Below are 21,229 nucleotides of genomic sequence, written 5' to 3' on the forward strand. Positions count from 1 at the left end.
CCCCTGAGCGTTAGCCTCAGCTGTGCAGCCGCCACATTCCAGATGGAGCCACAGACAACGCAACGCAGAGCAGACTGGAGGGGGGACTGATGTAGAAAAACAGGATAAAAGACCACAGCTACAAATAACCACTAGTCCAAACCCCAAAGTCCACAGCAAAGCAAACAGAACTCGTGTTTAATTTTACGTGCGAGTGAATTGATGTTGACAGATTAGGTGGGGTGAGTCGACCGTTGGAGGGCACTTGGGCAGAAAACTTCTCACACTTTGTCTGCAGTTTGTGGGAAGCAGAAGTTTTGTACTAACATCTTTTTAAAATATTTCTTGTCTTATCCTTGGAGGTGAAACAGATTAAGAAGCAGCCGTCAGTGGTAAGAATCTTGAATACACAGTCTCCTTTTTTTAAAATGTTTTTTTTTCTCGTCTGTTTTCTGCACCTGGGGCGCAGAGAGGACATTAGTGTAGGCATTTCCCACAGTCCAGTATGCGGCACAGTGCCCAGGGAATGAAGGGACAGTGATGGTTTATGTTTACTCACTGCTGGCTGACCTCCTTATTTATCTCCTCTGCTGATTGTTCTGCTGTCGTTGGGTCATGTCCAGTCCAGTCTGTGTGGGCTGAGATGTAAGCAAAAAGCCTTTAATTGTTGCTCACCGTGGAAGCATGTGTACTGCACACAGCTTTCTGCGTTTCTCAAGATTTTTCTGGAGTTCAGGGGAGATATTTTAAATGACTGCAGGGTTTCCCCAGGAAAACTTGCTAAGCTTGGCGGTTGGGCAGTACGGCAGTCATTCATCCAATGGTCCATTGTCTTTTTGAGAAAAAAAATCTTTAAAGTTGACAGAAAATTTGAAAATATCACTTGATAATTATGTGTTATTAAAAAATTGGAAGATTAATACCTGAAAACCAACCATAAAGTCTTAAAAATGCAAACATTTTAAAAGATTTAGCCTGGTGGGGCCACACGTAGAGCCTGGTGACCCGCCAGGTTTATAATACACTGGGAGAAACCCTGGGTTGCATTGATTTTGGTTGTGCTCGATAAGGTGGATTGTGGTTAAGTCTGATGCAATACGCAATTTCAGTTAATTTCATAAAAACTTCCATTCTGAAGTTTAATATTTTCTGACTGTCAATTTTGTTTACAGACTTTATGATCCATTTTATTTGTGGTTTCTGTTGTGTGTAGGTCTTTATTTATTGTTTTTGGTTGTGTTTCAATTCTAGTGTAGACAAACTTGCATTTTTATCCCATTACTTGAAAATCAAAACAATGTTATAGTTTTTCGCAATAATTACTGGGACAATTTATCGCCCTGCAAAATTAGTTTTAGTAGCAGAGATAGCTTGGGAATCCTGGTGCAATGCATAAGACAAGATGGCAGATGAATAATTAAAAATGAAGAGACTTGGGCGCATTATGCATTCAAGAGTAAAACATTTTGTGTCTTCACAGGCAATCCAACAGGTCTGTAACAGACGAGTTAATCCCTGCTTTGGGCTTTTTATTTTCACGGTATGCAGATAAAAACATGTAAAAGTGTCTGCAAAGTCTTGTTCTCACCAAATCCTGCTGCTCAGTAGACTCAGTCATGTGTTTAGGATGTCGACCCAGATGTAAGCCGGTTTGTGTTCTGTGTTAAATTCTTCAAAAGTATTTTATTTTTTTGGTTTTTAAACGAATAGCAGTTTAAATATCGCAGTGAAATGAGCGTCACAATTTCTACAACAATAAGAATGTGATGCATTTATTTTTGACACATCTTAAAAGCAAACATTTGCTTTTCCTCCTGTCACACATTGTCTATCTGCCTGGTGTTTCTATGGCGATTGATGATATGCTGCTCTAAGAAAGTGACGTCTCTGCATCTCGGGTTAGATCAAGATTTTCATAAGCATCACAACTCAAATATACTGCAAATATCCTCTCTGTCCACAAAACAGACACATGTACTGTGCAGATTTACCAGCAAGGGTTTCCTATCTTTCCATTATTGCTGGCCTTCGTGAGAGACATATCTCTACATCCTAACTAATGGATGATGTTGCTGAATTGCTTAAATTCTGTAACTCATGCAATCCTGATTAACCTAAATAAACACTTGCAATCCTTTAGGATATTTTTGGATGAGCTTGGGTGTATTTCTCTTGTTTCCACATATCAGAGGGAGCTGAGTGCAACTAATTTCATTGGTTTCCATACCTCCTACTGAGGGTGTGACCCTGCTTTCACACTGGTCATTAAAATCTCAGCATTACTCCCTGCAGGCAATGCTTCCACACGTGGGTGTTCCTTTTGGAGCTCTAAGAAAGGGTGGAGTTAGAGAACTGGGCTCTTACCGGCTCAGATGCACTGAGGCATTGCTGTGTGCAGGAAGACGGGATAGGGGGTTGTCAATGGAGAGGCTTTGGCATCAGCGCTAATTGGGAGACTCTTCCCCGTTGTGACGCTGAATTGTTGGAGCCTGCAGATAAAAGAGTGAGAAGCTGAATGGTGTGTTTTGATTTAAACTTTCATAGCATCAGCGAGTGCGAGCAGTGGTGCAGATACACACTTAGAAAGTCTTAATACCCCTTCAGAAGGGTCCTCTGGTTATGGAAGCACTTGGGGAGGAAGGCATGCCTGGTTTCCCAGGCCCCTGTAATGAACTCTTAAGGCTAACATTGCCCAATTAATTGCATCTGCGGTTAAACTGAAGAAAACGCTTTGAGCGAGATTTGGCAAAACTCCCGCCCAACTCTTTTCTTCCTGCCCCACCGCTTTCTACTCTCCTCTTAACTTCGCATTCTACTTTGCAGTAACCCAGTTAGACTGAAGAATTGCTCCACTGAAGCAGAAACACAAGTGTTTTTTCATCAAACTAGAAAATGGCTGTCTAGGTACAGACGTGACCCCCCGTCTTTCTCTTACTGCAAGTGTGATGAATTTGATGCATCACACACACACACACCTCCAGTTTCCACTGCAACTTTGAAAACAGATGCTATTCTGTGAAGGATGGAAAGCAGAGCTCTTATTCGGTTTTAAATCATGTCCTTGGAGGGTGGACTGGATCATTTTTGAGTATGGAGTGACATTGCAAGTGATTCATTGTTTTTATTGTGAGTTTATTGAGGAATCAAATAGTGGGCAGCAAGGCATAAAGAGTTTGCCTTCAGGTTTGTTTTCTTTCCACTCGGGTTCTTTTTCGTCCTGGCTGTTAACGATGAACACAATGTGACACATCCAAACGTCTGATGGGATGCAACGTCTCCACAGAAGATGACGGCAGGCAGGTAACTGGAACAGAGACAAATGGGCTAATGCGTGTGCTGGGAAGAAGCTGTAAATTTGCTCCACGTGGCAACGCTGCCTGAATCAGTTTATGATGACTAGCATGAGCCGGAAATCTTCAGTAATCATCCTGGCTTGTATTTGACTCGGCTGCAGAGGGGGGAAGATGGTGACGGTTTTAGCTCGTCATCTTGGGGACGAGGCCGGCAATGACTTCCTGTCTGCAGCAAACAGAGGAGCATTTTTATGACTCAATTACACAAGGCTTCATTAAATGTAATTGACCTTAATCACAGGCTTGTTTTCACCTCCAGGCTCAGAATGGCACGGCAGCCCTGTCAGCCCCAAAAAAAAAACATATTTGGCTTTGATGTTACGTGCATTTGATAGGATGTAGTGAAACGTTTTACAGTTTAGAGGAATATGGTTTCAAAATAATGTAAATACTGTTTTTAAGAGTTTGAAGCGATGCAGTCAGCAGTGTCAGGATCATGCAATAAAATCCTCCTGTGACATCTATGCAAATTTTGATATTTTGTGCAGACATGTTGTTTTGGTCACCTTTGTACATGAACCATCCAATTTACTAAAAACTGTGCAATATCAGCTTCACTCGGTGGTTCTTTAACATTTGGAAAAATACTGGGCTTCAGATACATCAGTAAGGTCTCTCTGGACTTTCTGTCCATTTGGAGTCTGGGTGCCTTCACGTTAACTAGAGTCCAGCTGTGACAGATAAAGAAATTGACGACAAATATACCTTTCAGTTGAACAAGGGATAAAGCTGAGGTATGAAATGACTTATATGAACTAGTCAAACATCCAGATTGACCAGCAGGTCAAAAACTGAGATATCTGTTTCGTTTTTGAATCAAAAACCAGCTTGCACTTTGATGTATTTTCTTTAGTTAGGTACAAAACCCCCTGATATGTTAAACATAATCTCTGATGTATAAATAGGGACGATCTTGTACTTCTTTTGTTTAGCGATTTTCTTTCTTTTTTTTTTTACAGTTTTCAGATTTTGCTAGTATATTTTGAAATGGCAGTCTGAAGTTTCAACAAATCTTAGATCTGTCGTAATATCCAGAAAACTTACTTTTGGCAAGTTTTGCTTCTTTGTTCTAGTTAACTTGAGAAATCCTGGTCCAGTTGCAAAAATATATATTTTTTCCGTTCCATAGATTGCAACATTTTCAATTTCAATCTGTAATAAAGTCTGATGAAACTCAACTCCTGAGACAGGTACACTGCACCAAATTTATGTTGGTCACGTCCCTGGTTAGCTGTGCAGAGTTGAATAGAAAACAGCTGAAACAGTTTATTCAATTTGATGATGTTCAACGCAAATCACTAAGTTTATGAAGCAGGAGATCAACGTTTCCTCTAAGTTTTGTTCAAACTTGACTGTCAGTTTTATATATATCTACAGTACAGACCAAAAGTTTGGACACACCTTCTAATTCAATGGGTTTTCTTTATTTTCATGACTATTTATAAGGCAAGAAATCCCACTTATTAACCTGACAGGGCACACCTATGAAGTGAAAACCATTTCAGGTGACTACCCCTTGAAGCTCATCAAGAAAATGCAGAGTGTGTGCAAAGCAGTAATCACAGCAAAAGGTTGCTACTTTGAAGAAACTAGAATATAAGGGGTATTTTCAGTTGTTTTACACTTTTTTGTTTAGTGCATATTTCCACATGTGTTATTCATAGTTTTCATGCCTTCAGTGTCAATCCGCAATGTCAACAGTCATGAAAATAAAGGAAATTCATTGAATTAAAAGGTGTGTCCAAACTTTTGGTCGGTACTGTATATATATACAGAATCATCAGTAACTCATATCAAAACAGAAAGTAAACATGCTAGCTGTAGTGTAGACCATTTTCTTTTCAGGAAATTACAATTTTGAGACAAAATAGTTTTAAGAAAAACACATATTACTGCATCTGGAATGACATTGATAGGTGAGTAAAACTGATTTATCCACATTTGTTTTGAAAGTTACTGAATTTTCAAGCTATATACTGTTTATTACTTTTATTGTAGATAAGTATCTGACTGGATCAATATTGGAATCTGAGAAAAACTCCTGATCAGAACATCTGTAGCGACAATCGGTTTACATCCTGTTCAGTTGAAGTCTGCTTCTAGCAACAGAAGTGCATTAATCTCAGGGTGGTGGACTGAATGTACCCACTTTTCTGACAGTGTATTAATATCTATGGAGCCTTTAATCAGGCCACAATGTCAGGGGATTATTTTAAGACCTGGCTGAACTGCAGGGCAGCTCATCTGGATGAACCAAGATGAAAGACAGACTATCCAACATCAGAGACAGAAAATGAGTTCATTACTGTAATTAGGCCTCCATGTCTCTCCCTATCTCCATCCAGTCCCCTTGTACACCAGGCCCTGTGCCTAAAACAGGCCTAATAGCAGTGCATTACTCCAGTTAGCAGAGGGCTGCTGGAAAAGCAGACCTCCCACCCTCCATCTGTTGCCTCTCCTGTGCAGACGGCAACAAAAGAAAGGACAGAAAACAGCCTTCAGGTCACACTCCAGCAGGAAATCTGCTGACCAAGTAGCGCTCTCCATTGGTCGTGGGAACTGTGGGCTAGATGCAGAGTGAGACGTGTTATAACTACTGGCATCAATCATTTTGGTGGGGGAAAGTAGCTAGGAGAGAAAAGGCAAAGGAAACACAGACCACCATGTTCCCTGGCTTATCCTGTCCTGTCTCTGACATGAAATAAGGACCTATTTGCCCTATTTGACCCCATTTAGCTACAGAAATGCAGACATGCTGGACTGTGTGTACATAAATAGTCTGGTCTGCTGTTTGTTAGTCTTATGTAAACAAGAGTTTAAGAAAATTCACTCAGAATGCTCTGTTTTTGAGCTGAGCAATTAATAGCAGCATAATGCTTTTTATCCCAGATAACTTAAGGTATTTGTTAAGGTATCTTTTTCACTGGCAGCAGCGAAAGGTCAGACATGCTGTTTTGTTGCCTTGCAATCAGATTGCATTATGTCAGTGTCTTTGTTCTTCCTGTTCGCAGCCAGAAGTAAAGAAACGTCTCTGTTAAGAGTGTCAACTCTGATCCCGCTTCATGCACCGGTGCCACATTTTGCTGTTACCTGCCCTAATTGTGAGTGTGAAGAGGCAGCGTTTGGTCAACATGTGACATTTAGAGTTTGGCTGGAGTCACTTCTGCTCCTTGTCACAACTTAAAGGAAAAATATTACTTTGATAAATGTCTTTGAAAATAAAAATCTTGTGTTTTTTGCCTTAACATTTTAATACTTTAATGTATCAATGCGACAAAGCAAAGCATAATTGTGAACTTCAAATGAAATATGTAATTTTCTTATATTTTTTTTACAAATTAAAATCATGCCTCTTTATTTTCATACTTATAAATAAAGCCCAGTGCAACCAATTTCCATGAGAAGTCACTTAATTAGTAAATTGAGTCACCTGTATGTAAAATAGCTATTTAAACACAAAGTTCTTGGAAATTTGTGGAGAACATTATTGGATTAACGGCATCATGAAGATCAAGGATTACACAGCATACAAGGAGAAAATTGTTAATTATAAAACAATATCCCAAACTTTAAATATCTCACAGAGCACTTTTAACCAGTTTTTCCAAATTGGTACAGAGAATGGCACAACTAACTAAATAAATAAACTAAATTTGTGGAGGTGCTGCAGCAATGGACCTTACCAAGCTCCGCCCACAACCGACCCACGTGACCGCAAGTCTCACAAGCAAAGCCTCGTGGCACGTTGTTTTTATGTAAACATGACTCGATTACTGCATCATTTCTACCTGATTTTCACAATATATCAGCTTCTACAATGGACAGAGGAACTAACAAGTTCATGTCATCATCTGGGAGGAGGTTACTGGTTTCTCAGTCACAAGCAAAACCTGAGGCCAGCAGGTGTCAGTCAGTTATGGTAGATCTGAAATTTGGTTTGGTGACCTCAATATGAGAAGCTACAGACTGATAGGAGGAACCAAAGAGCTCTGTAAAGGCAAAGGCAAATCTTCTGAAGCTGGGATATAATTAATTTAATTTCACATAATTACCGCGGTAGAAGCCATTTGTTTGCAAAAATTTTATGAAATATATTTGTTCCATTTGATGTTTGTTGTGAATGTCATATACTCACAAATGAACGAGGTAATTAGTCCAACGTTTAGAAACTACAGCGGCTGTAATGCGCCACAGCAAAGGTAAACAAAGGTAAAGTAACCCGAACAGGTGATCAACTCAAAACCACTCCTACCTTTTTACTCTCTCTCTCTCTTTGTAGTTCAAGCACACCTGTTACCGTGGCAACCGCCTGCGCCCAGCAAGACGAGCAAAGATTACGTTAAAAACATAACATTCAGTCTGTTACGATATCAAGTTTCCAGGCTTGATATTTATTTCTCGATTATTAATCAGTGCTTCCCTAACACAGTGATAGTTGATTGACTAGCTGTACTTGGTGCTAACGTGGCTAACACGAGTAACAGTTTAGTCCAAAGCCTTTTCTGCTAAAATAAAATCTTTAGTGTATGTCAGATACAGACACATTGCATATTGATATGTTTAGCTAACCTAAGACTGTGTAGCAGACAGGCTTCAAGGTGTAGAAGTTGTATCAGTTCTGCCATTATGCTGTACTTAGCTAACGGGAAGCTAAGTGTGTTTGTGAGACGGCCATGCACGTCTACATTGGCTGATGCCCACGTAGAATGGGCATCAGCCAATGAAAAGCTGCCCCTCTGGTTAGGTGCATTGGCAGCTTAGCAGACTTTAACTATCCACATGAAAACTATCAGCTATGTACGGTACTCTGAATTATTCACTTATGAAATAGTGGGAGGAAAAAATATATTTTTTGGAAGAAGGCCATAAGAAATCCAGTTTCCATATTCCCATTTAGGGTAAACTAAAACATGCAGAATGAGATTTTCTAGTAATAATGATAGACCAAAGGTGAACTTTTTGGGGTGATGCAAAGTGTGCAGGAATAAAATTTTAACTTAGTTATGTTTTAATTGTGACAAAATGGGGAAAAAAATAAAAAGGGTAGGAATACTTTTGCAAAGCATTCTGGATAACCTACATTTTTGGATCATAACTCACTGTTTTCTTGTTATTTCTTCCATTAAATATTAATTCTAACCAAGAGTTTAAGCTATAATTTTAAATATAACATCAAACTGATGGGAGTAGATTCAGATACTTAAATATTTCCTGTTTCACTATTTAAAGGAAACAAAAACAAACACTTCAAAGTCATGTTTGCCTATTTGACCCTTTCAAATCCTGATCTGATCTGTGTTGATATTCCACTTTTCTAATGTTCATTATGTTGCAGTCGGTCACATGTTGCATTATTCATTATTTGGCACATCGCTGCATTATGCATTCACATTGCACAAGCTTGTAAGGCGCTGTCCTCTCGAACCCATAAATGAGACGCAGCATTAAGTCGCCTTTTATTGCTGGTTATTGAAACCGAGTTCATAAACAGCCTCCTGATGAAGGAGAAGAAAGGCTTTTAATGATTTAGCACTGAGTCTACATGAGGAATTACTATATTTCCCTTGCATATTTGGGTCATGCATGCACGCATTAACCTGTATTTCATCCATGCAGGCAGCTGTGAGTGCTTTACTTTATAATTAAAATGTTTCCTTCAGTGTGTATGCTATCTGGTTTTGGCTTGCAACTAATCTCATTGTGAACCATTTTCCCTTTCTCAAAATAGGCTATGCTCCTTTTTGATTTCAAACATTGTAGACAAATGTAAACAATTACGTGAGATCTGCAGCTTTCACACTAAAAGACCTCTTGGATAAAAGATGAGGTGAAGACTAGGGCATGAAGCGACACTCATCTGCTGTGTTTACAGCTGAACTTTAGGAAGAGAGAAGCTTCAGCTTAGCTTATTATCTTTACTGATCACTTGGAACCATGTTTTCTGTGATGCGGAAGGATGACTGGATAACTCAGAGCAGTTTTCACATTAATGCGGTGCACACCATGAGCTCCAAAGAACAAGGAAAAAAGTATTTAGGTCAGAGCTGAAGACTCATTAGCCAGATCTGCTGCAGCATGATCTTTAATGCAAACACAAGTGTTTGAAGAGAGGAACCCAAAGACGAATCTCACTTATATAATCCTAATAGACCCAAAGTAAAACATGTGCAGTAGTGGAACATGTGGAAAGTTGATTAATCTATCCAGTAGCCAGTTATTTTTTTCCTGCAGTATATCTATAATATTATGCTGCTCCCACATGGGGTTAGCAAGGTCATAAAAGCTTCTGTAATGTTGCTTTAACTACTGTTTTTATATCTAACTCATCACGTACAGCTACAGATTTTGATAAACTCACATCTCGCCCCTTGAAACTGTTTTTATTTGCTGGAATGCTAAGCTAATGTTAGCATCTTTATCCTCTTATGTTGAATAATTTAATAATTCAACATGTTTTGGTACGGTTCCTTTTAACAATATGTGGACAAAACGTTAAGAAAAGTTCTCCTGCTTTATATAAAAGTCCTTTTGAAGTTCTTGGTAAATGTTTGCATGTGTACTTTATTTTATATGCTTGACTAATCTTAGCATAATTTTTGTGTTTTGACAGGACATTGGCTCAAAGCATATTTCAATATGCTTCTTATTACTAATGTGTGGATAAAACTCACAGATAAAAATTCTGCTTCATAAATTTTGCTCTTTGATGCTTTAGACCAGTGGTCCCCAAACTACGGCCCGCGGGCCAGATGCGGCCCGCCTCCACATTTGGTCCGGCCCCCTGAACAATACCAGAGTATTTTCATATATGTGCATTTTTATTTGATAAGTTGGACTTTTGCAATAAAATAAATGTTAGTAATGAACTTTATTATTAACTACTAGTTAGTAACTATTTTATACATGCATATAATTGACCCTAACCCTTTTTTTTATGTGGAGAACCCAGTGTTATTTGGTTATTATTTATTTCATAAATAGTGTTATTTCCTAACTTTTGTTCTCTGAAGAATCCAGAAAAGGTTTTTTGATTGTGCTTTCTGAAAAACAATACATTTTTATGTTTAGCACTCTTACAATCGTCACACTTTTTCTGTTACAAACTGACCCTGGCCCCCCATCAGAGAAGGGACAAGTTATGTGGCCCTCACAGGAGAAAGTTTGGGGACCCCTGCTTTAGACTGACTTACATTCTGTCCATCTAAAATAAACTACAAAGTTTTTTGTGTTCTACATTATCTTAGCGCTTTACTTTGACTAGTACTTCAGCTGCTCTCAGCATAGCTGTCTCCCACATGGACAGGTGTTTGGGAAGACATATGTGAACAGTGAATCAAGCAGATCACAGCACACAGACTGGCAGGAATCATAGGTGTTTTAACCTTGTTGTAAATTTTTAGACGCTGTAAATTCTTCTTCTTTTTACTTTAAGCTATTTATTGTTGTTTATCTTTAACTGTTCAGTTTTGCAAGTTGTCTACACAAAAATAGACGGGTCCATATGACTGGCTGAGTTTGTGCGTGCATCACACGTAGATTTACAAACAATAGACTAGCAACAAAAAATTTTTAGTTAAATTTAACTCCCAATAACTTGTTACTGAACGTTTAAAAGTATGCTAACTGGGCAATTGGTTGAAATACATGTGATATAATATGGTGTTTTTTGCCACAATTCTACCTACAATATCTATTTCTCACAGACTGAATGAGATATTTGCTTTTTGTTTATACAGCTTTGTAAAAAATGAAGAGACCACTGCATTGAACCCCATTGAAAATCTTCTGATTATTCCACCTAATATTGATTTCTGAGTTAAGACATTAGTATTGTTGTTTCTAAATGAAACAACATTTGTTTTCTTTACATTATTTGAGGTCTGAATTTGCTTAATCTTTTTTGTTATTTTGACCATTTCTCATTTTCTGCAAATAAACACAAAATGTTTGCGTGGAATTTCAGAAACATGTTGTCAGTATTTCATAGAATGAAAGAACAATGTTCATTTTACTCAAACATATATCTATAAAAAGTTAAATCAGAGAAAATGATCATTTTAAGTGGTCTCTTATTTTTTCCAGAGCTGTATTGCATTGGATATGGTCATTATATATTTATATAAGTTATAGAAGGAGAACCAAATATTTGACGTGTATCTGGAAATCCCCAAGAAGAAATAAAGGCTGTTTTTCAAGGACAAGAAAACCAATGTTTACTTCCCTTTTTTTGCCCTCAGATGTTCTGGTTAATAAGTAAAACTGCTGATATTAGGCTTTTGTCTGCCTGTGTCCTCCGTTTCCCAGCATATCTGACCACACAGTGTTGAGCAAATATTGTCTTCTGATGTAATGGCTGCTGAGTGGAGTGTGACAAAGCGTGATCAGTTACTGCTTTCCTTTACAATCTGCCCCAGATAGTTTGCATTTTAATACCCACAGCAATCATCTTGTGAAACAAAAAATTATAACAAAACCATTTCTTTATAATCTTTTGGGTTTGTGATGGTGCGAGTGGTAGGATCAGATATTGGCATGCAAACATTTGAGTGAACATCTGCCTCTTGTTACTGTGATTTGCTTATCTACCATCTGCTCAGTACTGGCTGCAGACAGCAACAACAATGTATATCTATCTAGTTGTAAACCTATAATGGCACCCTCTCCTCCCATCACACTAATTAGCAGTATTTTGTCATGCAGACTACATAGCTCATAAACTAATACAGCCTCAATTTTACCCCATTATAAAGGTTTGCTACGATTTAGATCAGCTGCAAAATCATTTATGCAGCTCAGCTGAATGTACCTTAATTATGACGGGGAAGAAATGCTTTTGTGTTTAAAATGAACAATTTTCACTTGCTGTGTGCTCAGTTTTCTCTTTTGTTTTTGTCTTTCCTGCAGATCCAACTCCTCCAACTGCCTTTCTGTATTGGTGGTATCCTGTAAGAAAAGACTCTGCTGTTCTTGAGTGTCCTTGTCGTCCTGAAGTGTTGATAGTGATGCCACCCGTCCTGTGTGAGTTATGATGACGGCTCTCTCTTTGACTGAGGAAAGGAGATCCCCCTCCAGCCACATGACATGATGAAGACACTTCCTGAAAGTTTGTTCTTCAAAGAATCTGCGAGCAGGATATGAGTATTTTGAGCCCTGGAACAGATAACAAACCAACCCTTGTGGGATTTGTGGGAGACCCTGAAGAATACTCCAAAGCCATGCAGTCAGAGGAGTTATTCAGCAGGAAACTCAAGGCCTTGAATGGCAGCATGGGACCACCAGCCTCCAGTATGCAGGTGAAACCTGACGGTGCAGGGAAAACAAACGGTACTCCTGCCATGCCCAAAATGGGCGTCAGGGCTAGGGTGACAGAATGGCCGCCACGGAAAGATGGCTGGGATGTACGGCCTTCACCCAATTACCAGAGTGTCATTCCGGTTTTCCAGAACGGACAGCAAGATCTTGCTGTGGATTTACTGGAGCAAGGCGAGGCAGTGTGTGTGGAAGTGGACTACACTGACAAATACACACTCAGCGACCTTCTCTGCCACTCTCCCTTAAAGGGTCTCCACCCGATCCGTCAGCGGAGCAACAGTGATGTGACCATTAGTGACATTGACTCTGAGGATATAATGGACCAGAACGCTGTCAATCCCAACACCGGAGCCTCCCTGCACCGTGAATACGGAAGCACGTCCTCCATTGACCGCCAGGGCCTCGGTGGGGATGGCTTCTTCACCATGCTCAGAGGCTACAGAGTTGACAACCTGGATCATCGGAGCATACCGCCTCTGGGATTCCCAGAGTTGTTACGCTGTGATGCCTCTTTGTCCCCAAGCTTACAGACAGCCGCACAGATTGCCCGGGGAGAGATAGTCCACATTCCAGGCTATGATTACATAGACAGTTCTCTCCTCTACAGCCGGGAACGGGAAAAGTCCTTTATGAGGCGTCTTAAATCAGAATCAACAGAAACTTCTCTGTTCAGGAGACTGAGGACCATTAAAAGTGAAAGTGATGCCTTGAGACTCTCTTTAGAGGACGACCGGCGACCCCTGAGCTTTCAGAAATGCTTCGCCCACTACGACGTCCAAAGTGTGCTTTTCAACATCAGTGAAGCCGTGGCAAGCCGGGCAAACCTGAGCCAGAGAAAAAACACCACCACTGGAGCTTCGGCCGCCTCAGCTGGTGTTGGGGCTGCGGCAGGTGGAGTGCTGGGAGGCGGCACTGTCGCTGTGCCTGGAGACGTTGGAGGAGCAGGTTGCAGCAGTGGAAATCAACTCATGTTCGAATCTCCGCTTGGGAGCAGAGAGGATCTGAATCCCAAGGAGAACTTGGATGTGGATGAGGGCGACGGAAAGAGCAACAACTTGGTGCTGAGCTGTCCGCACTTTCGTAACGAGATTGGCGGTGAGGGGGAGAGGAAGATCTCCCTCTCCAGAGCCAACAGTGCCAATTACAGTGGCATGTCGGAGAGTTGCTCGTTTGAGTCCTCTCTGAGTTCCCACTGTACCAATGCTGGCGTCTCTGTACTGGAGGTGCCAAGAGAAAACCAGCCAATCCACAGGGAGAAGGTGAAACGCTACATTATTGAGCACATTGATCTTGGAGCATACTACTACCACAAGTTCTTCTATGGAAGAGGTAAGAGTTACTACTGAAAATTGCTGTTGACAAGGGTGATTTACACTGATTTTGTGATAACTATTCAATGACTAACGGGTCCAGGATGGTCGGGACAAGGTCGAACTGACAGCGTGCGGTCAGATGTTTTTCTGATTTTTGTTTTCTCACAAACCTTTCATGGTCCACAAGACACACCGAGTCAAGCTCCCCTGGCAGTATATGTCATTGTGTTTTGTCATGTGTGGTTTACAACTGTACAGTAAATACAGTGGTCATGGCAGAGGAACAACTATTACGAGGAAATAATTGATGGACCGGAAAATCTCATTTTATTTTTCTGGTTACTGAGAAAAAAAGCATTGGTGAGCCATTTTCCCGCCGCATCAGACTAGAACTGAGCAGGGGGAGTTTAATATTTCAGTACGTACTTCCTCATGGCTACAAAATCTGATCTCTTACTGAAAAACTGCTGTTCTACCTACCTGTCCTACCTAACGATCCTTCCTACTTTGCATAGATAGCCAGAGCAGCGACTCCTACTTTGCATAGATAGCCAGAGCAGCGACTCATGGAAGTTGTGTACAGCTGTTACCTGCATACATAAACACACCCATGAAATTCAAACTAACCACACAATAACTGGAAAGGAGGCTAAAGGTTTGCCACAGGGGTTGTGACATGAAGGGGCGGACGACATGAGGCTGAGAACAAGATGACACAATTTTTGTCACGCATCTTCAATAATGAGAACTGATTCCGGCAGTTCAGCCCATACAGAGTCCTTTAGGCCATTTGCCCTTCCTTGAATCATGTAAGTTCAGCTAGATCTGCATACATTCATAAGGCCAGATACCTTCCTGTAGGACTAGATGGAATAACATCCAGAACAATAGCCGGCTTGTGTTGGGGTCGACCATGTGCCTTTACAGAGAAACATCCAAATCTTCCTTGAGATTTCAGCCCACTCCCTACAAAGAAACTCTGATCAGTCATGTGAGAAGACTGAGGTGAATGAGGGTGTGTTGCAGCTGTTTCCCATAGGGACCAGTGGGGAGTGGGGACTCTCATATGAAGCTGCAGGGTCAGCAGAACTATGCTAAGGTCTTGGTACTCCTCATTAAAACACCTATTCGGCTGACACTGGAAATGCCATGTGACCTACACCCATCACTGCAACATATCTGTTTTTCTCACCGCTTGTTCTTGCTGCCCAGAGCTGATTGAATTACCATTCTTAAGCCCGTCAGAAAACAGCTGCTTCACCTTTTACACTCGTTTGTCTGAGCTTCTTCATAAAGATGCTCTGTGTGGCGTGACTGGAGCTACCTTTGATCCCACGTATCCATAGGGAGATGTTGTTTCACTTATTGCTTGTCCTATAACAGGTGGAGCTTAAGCTGCTTAAATACCAACAAAGTTCTCTGCTTTACTGTCTGTTTTACAGTCGCTTGCAAAAACATTCCTAGCCCTTGAACGTTTCCACACTTTGTCATGTTACAGCTGTAAACTACATTGTATTTTATTAGGATTTATGTGATAAACTAACACTCTACAAATCTCACCCCTATGGAGGATTTGCAAGAAGAAAGCCATAGGAAGACCCTTTACACTTTACAGCAACCCATGTTGGGAACACAGCAAACATAAAGTTCGTTCGTCATATTAGATTGGGGTGGGCAATTAATTTTTTTACAGGGCCACATGAAAAATCTGAAATGTGTTGGAGGGCCACACCAGCAATGACACAAATTTAATCTTGGCATTATATGTTTTCTCATATCTCTATTTATAATACATTTTTTAAAGCAGATTCTTTTGAATACGAATATTCTGCAAATATTTATAAAAATGAGCAAATTGTGGTTTAGGTTGAAGTGAGAATTAAGACTTATTCTGTCATAATGGATGTGCAAACTGTTCCAAATCACTACTTTGGATTACCTTGTGTTTGTGTATCACATAAAATCAATCTAAGATAAATGAAAGTTTGTGACAAAAAGTGAATAAAAGGTTATGAATACTTTTGGAAAGCACTGTAAATATTATAATGAAGCTTTTTCAGAAGATGCCTATTGCGTAGTATGTGAATTTAGCCTTCGCCCTTCCTTTGTGAGGTGTTTTATTGGATGGACAAGCTTGTCATCACCTGCACTTCACAGCAAATGCACTCTCCCATAAAGTTGACCGTGTGTCAGTGTTACATGGCAGGCTTTTATCAACCTGGACTGAACATTGACCTTACTGAGTGACTACAGCTTATCTTACCCTGGCGAACTGTGATGTTTCACCCCAGGATTTCCTAATGGGCAGTATATGTTATCAGACCAACAGGTTAACCTTTGCTGGATGCAAAAGCCAGGGTCACGTTGCATGTGGTTTGTCAGGGTTTTCAGTAAAGCAAGTGTAAGCCTAACATAAAAACAGGATTAGAAGTAGGTTTTATTTAAGGGATCTGTGCACCTTTTGGGTCAGCAGGACAGGAGATGAAGCCAAAATAAATCCCTATTGACATGATTGTCAAGTAATCCATTTTGCAAATGGTGTGGAGCATGCGACGAGCACCAGGGGCATGTTAAAGAAATTGATTGAAAAATTGATGTTGGCCTCTCATTCACCCTGCAGTTGCTATTGGATGTCTAGTTGCCTTCTAAACGTTGAACTTATGCCTCTTGTAGTATTTCCCCTTGGCCCTCTGTCGCTCACATGCCGCGGATTCACCAGACAACCTGGTTTCATGCAATAAATGTATAATTCATGTAGCTTCTTTTCATGTTGGCGGCACACAGACAACACACACTCCATGGCATGAATTCAAAACCTTCGTGGCTGAACTCCCCGTGCAAATGTCAGCGCTACAGGCCTCTGCTGACGTCTTTGTTTGTGGTCTGTTGAATCCAGGTCTATCTCCTCAGCTTTAGGCCGGATTAGAGAGTGTTTGCTCAAGACCCCGCAAAATGCTCACAAAGCTCCACTCCTGTCCACAGTCTACACACGCAAATATACGCACAGAGGTACAGACGTGTTGGTTCACCTGGTAGAAATGTCTAAAATAGACTCTTACACATTCTTCATCTGAATATGAATCTGTCTAGGAGAGCGTAAAAAACAAGTTTGCAAGTTTTAAAAATGAAATAAATTTATTGTGTTTTTTATGTGTGATTTAATGGATTTATTTCATTTACGAACATTGATACCATCTCCATATAAAAAAGTAGAGCAAATTGACAAGCACAGATAATAAAACCCAATTTGGTAAATAAAACCCAACTTGGTACGTGTTTTGTCCTTAGACTTTTTTTTTGTACACTTTACAAAAAACAAAAATAAAAACCAAACTGTATTTACCATTTTATTAGCAATAAGTGTGGAAAGTCCTGTACAAAAGTGCAAGATAAAGTTTGCACACTCTAAATTACTCATGATTATGTTTTCATAATAATGAATTTAAGACTAAATGTTTAAAGTTCTGCTTTTCAACAACCAAGTTGGCATTAATGTTTTCACTGTAAACCTGTTTGAGCAAGAATAAAAATGAACTTGGTGAAGCTTTTATTTGATTTTCAGTCTGGACATAAGATTATTACAATGTTTCTTTGCTGTTTGACATCTTGCACTGTGGGTGAGTGGTATAATTGTGCTTGTACAAATAAAGATGCACAGCATCAGATTCAGGACAATCAGATTCACTCATTTCTGTGTGAACTGTCTGTATCTTTGGGAGATTTTCTGGGAAATTTCCGTAGGTATTTTGGGATGGATTTCCACGGATCAGTGGGTCACCTAATCTATTATTCAGAGATTGTGCACCAAATATGTTAGATTTGCTTCCAGTCTGGCTCCTCGCTGTTCACATAACCTGTCATTGAACTAATGACTGTCCCTCCCATAATCGTCTGACTCTGTACTTAATTCAGAATTTATCCAAATCTCCTTTTATCAACAACTCATTCAAATTGCTTGGCGAGTTCATCCAATAATCCCGTCCATCAGCTATACCTGCTTAATCTTGTCTGGGGTCGTGGGAGGGTGGAGCCTGCTGTACGAGGTTTTAACTGAGACTGAGAGACATTTGGACATTGCCACCTGTGTATTACAACACCGAAATAATTACACACAGAACCGTATGCGACCAGTCCAGACTTTCACTCTTCATTTCAATTCAATTTGATTAAAATTTAAAAAGACTTTATTGATCCCAAAGGGAAATTATAACTCATATTGATTAAAAATTCTTCAAAGAGTTATTGTAGATGGTGATGTCTGTGGACAAGAAAGATCTCCTGTAGTGGTCTGTGTTATAGCGAATTTGAAGAAGCCTCTGACTGAAGACACTGCTTTTCTAAGACAGTCTTATAAAACAATTTCTGGAGCTTTGAGCCTCACTGTTCCATCTGTCTACCAAAAATCGGAGAGGAAACCTGCATACATATGGCCATCTAGATAAAAATACAAGAATATAATAATTAATCAGAGACGGAGAAAAAAGTAAATGGTAGTTGTGGAGGAGCTACAGGTAACTCTACAAATCTTGCATGTATAAAAAAATGGATGAAATGTTGATAGAAAGACAACAGGATGCGTCTTCTGCAGTAGAGACAGCAAACACATAGAAGAAGGTTTTCTGGTCAGATGAGACAAAAACTGAACTTTTTGTGGAGCTGGAAAATGATTAACTTGAATACAGCATGGTCACTTTGAAAATAGAGGTAGTGGCATGATGTGGGATGTAGTGGAATCAGGAAAATCGATCAGTTTTTGGAAGATGGATTGAGCATCTAATAGCAAAGGGTCTCTAAAAATGCAGCCAGAGATGCAATGGGATCATTTAGATCAAACCATAACCATGTGTTACAATGACCTAGAACCAAGTCCATTTGTGAATCTGTGGTAAGACTTGAACATTCACAGATGCTCTCCACCCAATCTGACTGAACTAATTTGCAAAATTAAGAAAGGGTGAACATTTCAGTCTCTAGATGTGGAAAGCTGGTGTAAACATGCCCCAAATTTCTTGCAGCTAAGCTATAATTTTAGTGAAAGACAGCTCTACAAACTTCCACGAATCATTCCTGATTAAATAAATATAGAGACTGCACACTAAGCTCTGTTTGACTCTCTGTTTGCTGATCTGTGAAACAGGTTCTACACACTGTTGTCACTGTTGCAAATGGTTTTAAAAGGATTCAGATGGGTTCAAAATGGCCTCACCCCTCATAAAGGTCACTCTGGCTTCATCCCACCATCCAAAATCACATATGCTAGCTGAATTGATCGTTAAAATTGCCCTTAGGTGTGAGTATATGATTGCATAGTTGCTGACCTCGGTCTACCCTGCATTTCACCCCTTGATCACTGGAGATAGGCACCAGTCCACAGACGGAATTAAGCAGGCGTAGAAAATGGATGGATGATGTATTGCTGGTGTGAAACCATTAATCTGATTTGTAAGCAAGGCCATTGTATCTAATGAGGCATGGGCTCCTAAACAATTTTCATAGTATAGTATAATTCTACAGTATTTGCATAAAAATAAAAAAAAAATAAAAATTATGTTTATTTTCTAGTTGTTTTTATTCAAAACAGAACTGCTGCTGAAATATTGATTATTACAGCCATAATCATGTGATTTTCATCATTATTATATATTTTGCATTCAAACTCTTTAAGCAAAAAATACAATCACCAAGTAAAGAGGTAAATTTGAAGTTCTTATTGTGATAAAATGTAACCTTTTTAAATTAACTCAAGTATAAAAAGCTGATATTAGTTGGTTAGTTGGGCTATCTGCTGTGGTTGAGTCTGCAGTCAGCTGTTTGCCACATTTCACTCAGAATGAGTGGCGCTCCTTCAATTCATTAGTCGTAGTGTGAGATGGTATAAGTTTTCATTTTTGAAAGCTTTTTCAGACCTTGTTATATCTTGACATCTGTAACCAACCCTTGTCTAATCATGAAAAACGTATTTTCTTATTTTTTAAAGCAGTTGACTTGGCCCTTAACATCTGAATATTGTTTTTATATCTTGTCTATAGAGCACCAGAATTATTTCGGGGTGGATGAGAATCTGGGACCCGTGGCGGTGAGCGTCCGCAGGGAGAGGCTGGACGATGGGAAGGAGAAAGAAGGCATGCAGTACAACTACCGGATCACCTTCAGAACCAGTCAGGTAAAAATCAGCATGTAATTAACAAGTAGATGCAGGGCTGAAATAATGTATTTGCAAGAGTTAGAGAAGGTAGGCATAACAAAAGATGGATATCTTAAATGATCAGTTTCTAAGTACTTGAGTAGCTTCTTTACCAATTACATTTTTACTCTTATTTTATTTATTTCCTTACTTAAACAGCTACTTTTTATTTTTTACTTCAATAAAACTATGTTGAAGTAATGCAACTCTTACTTGACCCTTCCAGACCGAACATAGCGGCGACGATCCAGCCAAATTTGCAGTACTGTAATTCCTTGACACTTTGCGCTATCTGAAAAATTCCAACTTCTTCCGAAAGGGGAGGCATTGCTCCTTCCAGCCAATATCAGGTTATTACGGTAATTTCACAGCAGCAGGGACTGGAATGAGTCTCTTTTAATAGACAGTAAATTTCAAAAATAACTCGTTAGACATTGAAAGTTCCAGTTGTTATGAACAAAGGGGCAAATATATTTACGCACAGGACTTTTAAAGAACTGCGTACAATTAAAATAAGCAAAAATATCCAGGTAGAGATTTGAAACTTAGGTCTAAACGGGTTAAGTGAAATTTCTGGGTTGTCTACCCACCTCTGGTTAAAGCAGAAAAAGTTCCATTTAATTTTCAGACATTGAGAAAAATGGCATTTTATACAGTGTATGCCTGATGTGTTATGTAAAAAAGCTCATAAATCTCAGGATTTGGTAGAAGTCTGCACATCAAACTCTGGTTTCACTGATGGTAGTTGCTTGTTGAAAAGTTCAAATTTAGTGGAATCAGATGATACATGCTACAAAATTCATTTTTTACTTGCGACAACATGTGTATTTCATAAGTCATTGCATTCGGCATGTTAAGGTCAGCCAGCTTAGGGCTCAGTCATGCAGTGAGAGTAGATCTGCTCCGAGCTCCCCGATGTTTCCAGCCGTCCTGGTCGGTCATGCAGGCACCAGAGCTGCCAATCGGGTTTGGTGGTGATCATATTCGCTTTCTTGCTGTCTTTAACACACACCTAAGCTTGCACACACATGCTCCCACGACTTGATTAATCCAAAAACTGAGATGCACAGCCTGGTGCAGCGAAAGCT

The 21,229-nt window shown here is 39.7% G+C and overlaps 1 protein-coding gene across 7 annotated transcripts in view; it reads left to right on the forward strand.

Moving 5' to 3' along the window:
• The window catches only part of sipa1l2 (signal induced proliferation associated 1 like 2), a 116,002-nt gene that overhangs the window by 29,502 nt on the left and 65,271 nt on the right, over positions 1–21,229 (forward strand). For all 7 annotated transcript variants that reach the window (XM_023327308.1, XM_023327309.1, XM_023327311.1 and 4 more), the window contains 2 exons: positions 12,237–13,973; positions 19,987–20,120. In XM_023327308.1, the coding sequence (XP_023183076.1) occupies positions 12,467–13,973; positions 19,987–20,120 (1,641 nt within the window). In that variant the 5' untranslated portion in view covers positions 12,237–12,466. The remainder of the gene's footprint in view (positions 1–12,236; positions 13,974–19,986; positions 20,121–21,229) is intronic.

Source organism: Xiphophorus maculatus, chromosome 22 (genome assembly GCF_002775205.1).
Source record: "Xiphophorus maculatus strain JP 163 A chromosome 22, X_maculatus-5.0-male, whole genome shotgun sequence".
NCBI lineage: Eukaryota > Metazoa > Chordata > Actinopteri > Cyprinodontiformes > Poeciliidae > Xiphophorus > Xiphophorus maculatus.